The sequence below is a fragment of the Melospiza georgiana genome, chromosome 3 (genome assembly GCF_028018845.1).
Source record: "Melospiza georgiana isolate bMelGeo1 chromosome 3, bMelGeo1.pri, whole genome shotgun sequence".
Classification (NCBI taxonomy): Eukaryota; Metazoa; Chordata; class Aves; order Passeriformes; family Passerellidae; genus Melospiza; species Melospiza georgiana.
Window position 1 is genome coordinate 25,170,914 of NC_080432.1, and position 6,000 is coordinate 25,176,913.

The following is a 6,000-nucleotide window of genomic DNA, read 5'->3' on the forward strand; positions in this document are numbered from 1 at the left end:
TTATTGTAAAGGAGGAACTGAACAGGATTAGATGTGTTACATAGGGGCTGTTACAAGTCTTTGGAAGACCTGTCAAAACTGAAGGCAGAGGTAATCTCTAGGGCCCATGTATGTCCCAAACAAACTTGTGGGATTTGGTGCCATATGTATTTGTGTGAATGTATTTGGCGAGTGTCTGATGGTGAACACTGAGAATAAAAAATGATTTGTTTGTAGGTGCCTTATTCTGCTGCCTGCAATTCAGAACTGATTTCAGTGTACATGGATGGTTTTCCTGCAGAACTTAAAATCAGTATTTGCTTGCTTTAAATCCATCAGGACCTATCCACACCTCTTCTTCTTCTGCCTTTCCTGACATAAAAGGAAGCTCATATTTTATGGTGTGCTCTCAGTATTTAATAATGGATATAGGCTCCTTCCACATGCAAGGGTTTTCAGAGGTTACTCCTGTGTTCAGCTGGTTGCCACAAGGAGGTGAAATGACTTCCTAAAGGCAAAAGTTCCTTGGCAGAGCTGTGCCATTGCTGAGTGTCCAAGCCAGGTCTTTGGAAAGGATGAAAGGATGTCTTTGTTGTTGGTCCATTGACTGCAGGTTCAGGATATTATTTTAGTGCTGTTGTGACATAAGAACAAGTTTGTGGTGTGGTTTTGGTCTCAAGGATTACTTAAGAAAGTTCAGGAGCTGATGGCCACAGAGATCTCTGCAGTTCAGAAAAGCAGTTTCTCTGGCAGCTGCAAGTTAGAGGCTTATTTCATTGTCATTATTTGCCACTTCCTTGATTCATTATGCTTTTTATGAGCAATTGCTTTATTATTTATGGCACCTCTATTGGCAGCAATATTGAGCCAAAAGTTCATCATTATCAATGGTTTTTTTTAATGTCCGTTAGGATCTGCTTCTGTGTCATCCATAAACTTTACCAAAACTTCAGATGATGCTCCTGTCCCTCCTCCTGTTCCTCCACGAAGAAGGCCAGAATCTGCCCCAGCTGAATCCTCCCCATCAAAAGTAAGTAAGCAGAAAAAATGTAATTTGTTTTTCTGGGAGAAAAGGGAAGGGTATGATAGAAAAGTAACTCTCAAAGACAGTATATTTATTTTTTGAAGAACTGTATGTGAAAGATAAAGCAGCCATGTATTTCAGGCCTTCAGAGCTCTACCTCACTATGCCTTGAACTCAAACAAATGAAAATATATGGGGCCTAAATTTACACTAGGGTTAGAAATGTCTCATCTACTGATGTGCTGTGCTCTGGCCCCTTGCATTGCCTGTGAGAACTTGGGGCTTCAGGCAGGTGTTTCCATCTGGGATTAATTGTTTCAGAGTATTGATTGAGGAAATATGAATAAAAGTAAGAACTGATGAACAGTAATGATGGAAAGTGCTGTACACAACTCAGTCCTCTGGAAAGTTTCACCAGAATATTTGATCCTGATGCTGTGGTGCTTGAGTGCTTGCTTACCCATCCTGTCTGCCTGCCTGCTTAAGCCATTGCTACATTTTCCTTTTGCATTTGTCTGGCAACTGGGATCTGATCCAGCCTTTGTTGCAGACACTGTCAAATTTCACCTGATTTCAGTGGAAGCTTGTTTGTGACTTCAGATTTGAAAATCCCACACAAAATTACTTCAGAGCAGATATGTCTTTGAAGAGAGCTTATAAGTGGCTCTTCAGCAGTTATTTTCAGACTACAGGCAGCTGTTTTGCCAGTCAGCAGAATGTGACACATCACCAAAATGTATCTGAAATACTACCAAAATGTATTTGAAAACATTGTGTACATGATACAGTGTTGGAGATCAGTTATCATATCACTATGATCTGCAACATGGGAACTGTTCACTTCCATAATTCTGCCTACTTAACTCTATCTCCTGAGCATAGTTTATTTTTTTCCCTGTTTAGCATCATCCACCTCTCCCTTTTTTTAGTTTTCTTGAAGAAATTCCTGGTGTGTTAACCCATTCCAGGTGCTTTTTACTGGGGAGGTGGTGGAAGATATCCAAACCTCCCCAGCAAGCAGACCTGGAACTAGCATGGAAATTGTTCCTTTGGCCATTCTTTGCCTTGCCCTTGTCCCTGTCTGTGCATCTTCATTCCGTCCATCCGTGCCTGTTCATTCATGTGCTGCTGCAGCCCTGCTAAGAGCAATCTGCAGTGCAGGAGGGGGTTTCTGTTTGACAGCAGGGTCCTGTGCTTTGCTGCCACTCTGGAGTTTTACTGACTGAAGTGTTTGTGTACCTCAGATCACTTCTGCACACCTGGACAACCCACCAGCAATCCCTCCTAGGCAACCAACCTCTAAAGTGTATTCTCCAAGGTACTCGGTGCCTGATCGGACCTGCATCTCTGACTCCTGTGTTACCCCTGCCAACCCCCCCGAGTTACCGCCACGGGAACCTGTGCGAACTCCAGATGTTTTCTCTAGCTCACCACTACACCTCCAGCCTCCACCCCTGGGCAGAAAAAGCGAACTTGGTAACACCTTCTTCCCAAACAGCCCCTCTCCCTTCACGCCCCCTCCCCCCCAGACACCTTCTCCACATGTAGCACGGAGGCACCTGCCGTCGCCGCCTTTGATACCGCAGGATGTGGACCTCCCTTCTGTTGCTGGACCACCCATTCCTCCACGACAAAGCACTTCTCAACATATCCCAAAGCTTCCTCCAAAAACTTACAAAAGGGAGCACACGCACCCCTCGATGCATCGGGATGGGCCGCCCTTGCTGGAGAACGCCCCCTCCTCCTGAACTGTCCCTCGCGCTGGGAGTCGCATTTTCCTGGTGCTATGTCTGTTGCTGGCAATGGATGCACTGAACCTGGTGGTGTCAAGGAGTTGGGACGTGGATGCCAAACACTAAGAACTCTCCCATGCGTTGGAAATGTAGTGTACAGAAATGGAATTGCAAAAACAGACTTTCTAGTGGAAAACCCGGTTAACTTGCTATTCTTGTTTTAGTATGCAGGACTTTGTTCTAAAGTAATTGGACAGCTGATTGTACCAGAAAACAGTCTGGAGAGACTTCTTTGGCCAATGAGCAGAGACTGTGTTTGTGTAATGATCAATAATGTCCAGTACAGGAAGGAAAAACAGTCTTGTATCCATCAGTTCCATACAGTGGCACAGTTTTCGGAATGAAAACATTATGCACTTTTTTTAAATCTCAAACAGGGAACTTTATATCCTTCTTAATTTTCCTTTGCTTTACTTACTCCCTGCTTTAAAATACCTTCCTAAAATTATGAGAAGGACTGTGAGGAAGATCTGTGGTACCTAACCGAGCTAGAATTAAGGCAAAGCACTGTATTGCGGTCCTGTTTACAAGTTGTTACAATGAGTAGTAGGGGGTACCTAGGCTTCACCAAAGAGGTACTTTATTATTATTTTCTGAAATACTGTGGTGCCAGTTCAAAAATAAATTTTTGCCAGGAAGCATAATGTCTAATTATTGCTTTCTTTAGATAGAGCTGATGAAAGTCTTACATCATTAAGGTGACAGCAATTTTTTTTTTAAAAGCAGCACTATCATCTGAAGCAAATATACTACATTTAGAAGACTGTTAATCTCTGCTAGGTTATGTCATGTTCTTTTTAAGGTTTACTGATAATCCATTTCATGGCTAGTAGCTATTCTTTTTCAGTCATGCCATGAAAACAGTCACTTGTCAACTTCCATAGCTATTGTCATGTTTTACTAACAATAGATTAATCAGCATACATAGGATTGCCTTGCAGTTGCATAAATCGTGTGTATATAGTGAATGTTGCATAAATATACTTGCAGATTGTTTTTAATTTAATTGAAATAAAGATAAAGATATGTTTGGCTGACATATGTTAAATTATTAATGGACAAATGTTCAACTTAGTTTTTCAGTTAAGCACTGAGGGGGATAAAAGCCCATCTTGTGGTACATATTTTTCCTAATTCCTAATAGTGTATGTATTTTAGTAATGAGAGACTAAAGCCGTGTTTCTGGCATGTTACAAATAACAATTCAGTAATATTTTGAGAGGCTGGGTTACTCCCAAAGTGAATTATTATACCTTATGAAATGTTTCCCACATCCTGTATGACACTGGTATGTTAGCAAAAATCAAACTTCTATTAATCTTTACAGTGGCTTTTTGTGTCCAAGATACACATGACAGAACAGGTATGCTGTAAGTATTCTGACATGGTTTATCCATACACCTGCATGCTGCTCTTCGACTCCAGACCAGACTGGGACAGTAATGGATGGCAGTTGTTGAAGAAAGGGAGCTCTGTAATGTCCTGCAGTAGGTATGTGAAGCATCAAGTGTCTCATCTTCAGTTCACGTGGCTCATGGGGCAAGTAAAATTCCCTCACATAGCCTCTTTGGAAGAAGAACAAATCTCAGCATCTTGGAAAGCTGAGTCTCTTACAGATAGTGTCAGTTGAATGATGGCAGAAATCACCTTTTTTAATGCTGTCAGCAGTGCTGTTGATCAGGGCCCTTTGATCCTTTGGTGTGGTCATTACACTGGGAAAGCATTTCATCAAGAGGAATGGCAGTTTTCACCAAAGTCAGATCTTGGAATTGTCAGTTGTGTTCCTTTTTAGATGTCTTTAACAATGTTGTTTTGAAACATTTTTTTCTGGCAGAAGAAAAAGTGAAGATCTCAAAACGTTGGCTTCAGAGGACAACATTATATGGGAGCTTTATAAAAGCTGTCCAGCCTCAGGAGGTGTAGTCTGGGTTATGGATTCTTTGGATAAAAACACTATGATGAGCATACTGTTGGCAGTGTTACCTAAATTCTTAGTTCCTCAGTGGGTCACCAGGACAACTCCATAAATTGAGACTTTCTGATCTGTGTTTCTTCTTCAGCACATTTTTGTGTGTGCTGTTGGGCAGCCAAGGCAGAGCTGGCCACCCAGTGGTCAGGAGGGACTTCTCATGGCTCCCACTAATCAGCAGATTTCTTAAATGTCAGTAGGTTTCTGCTTTCCTTTGTGAAATGGGGAATGCTGCTCCCTGTTTGTGGGGGAGGATAAAAGTGCTTTCCTGGTGATATACTTGGACAACAGGTGACAATGGCCATCATGCTAGAACCTAAAGTAAACATTCTTTGGAGCCCAGGGGTCAGTCACAGTGCACAAATCATGGTGTTGACTCAGCTGCAAACAGGAAGGACAGGGTCAGAATCAAACCTGTAGCATTTAGAGGTTGAATACAACTGCTAAGCCACTGGTTTGTGTCATGGCAGCTGTGTGTTAGTAATTTCTGATCTGGAGTGGCTTCTTACTTGGATCATGTTTGCATTAGTGACAACACTTTTCACATAAAAATGAAACTATTTTAATTATGTTCATTGTCTACTTGGTAAAATGACCCTGATTTGGTCTGGTGTGGCCTGGACAATGAAATGTGCCGGTGTGGAGGCCTGGAGAGTTGCTGTATTACTGTAGAGAGCTGATATATGGCTAAAAGTCATCCAAAACCTGCAGGCTATGTAGGCAGGGTTATGTAGCAGAACTGCATAGGTTTATAAGAAAGTTGGGGACAACCTTTTTTTGGCAGGGCCTCTTGCAATAGGACAGAGAGTAATGCCTTTAAACTAAAGGAGGGTAGATTTAGACAAAGTGTAAGGAGGAAGTTTTTCACAGTGGGTGTGGTGAACCACTGGAACAGGTAGCCCAGAGGTGGAGGATGCCCCATCCCTGGCAACATTCAGGGTCAGGCTGGGAGAGCTCTCAGCAGCCAGCTTTATCTAGGTGAAGATGTCCCTGCTCATTGGACTAGATGGTCTTTTAAGGTTCTTTTCCAACCCAGACTGTTCCATGATTCTGTGGTGATTTTGCAGGTGCTGAGCATTTGCTTCTGTCCAGCTGCTGTGTGGGAAGTCACTGTTGTGCTGCCTGGGGACCCCATGGTGGCATGTTATTGTCATGGCATTCAGCAGCCCCTGCAGCAAACTTGTCCAATGGGGAATATTGTCCTCCTTCAGGGTTGATGCCATGGAAGCACTGGA

The 6,000-nt window shown here is 42.6% G+C and overlaps 1 protein-coding gene across 1 annotated transcript in view; it reads left to right on the forward strand.

Annotated features, from left to right (window-relative positions):
- SOS1 (SOS Ras/Rac guanine nucleotide exchange factor 1) overlaps window positions 1-3,844 on the forward strand; it is a 43,244-nt gene extending 39,400 nt beyond the window's left edge. The window contains exons 21-22 of the mRNA XM_058020737.1: window positions 891-1,009; window positions 2,248-3,844. Of these exons, the coding sequence (XP_057876720.1) occupies window positions 891-1,009; window positions 2,248-2,751 (623 nt within the window). The 3' untranslated portion in view covers window positions 2,752-3,844. The remainder of the gene's footprint in view (window positions 1-890; window positions 1,010-2,247) is intronic.
- Window positions 3,845-6,000: the final 2,156 nt, after the last annotated feature.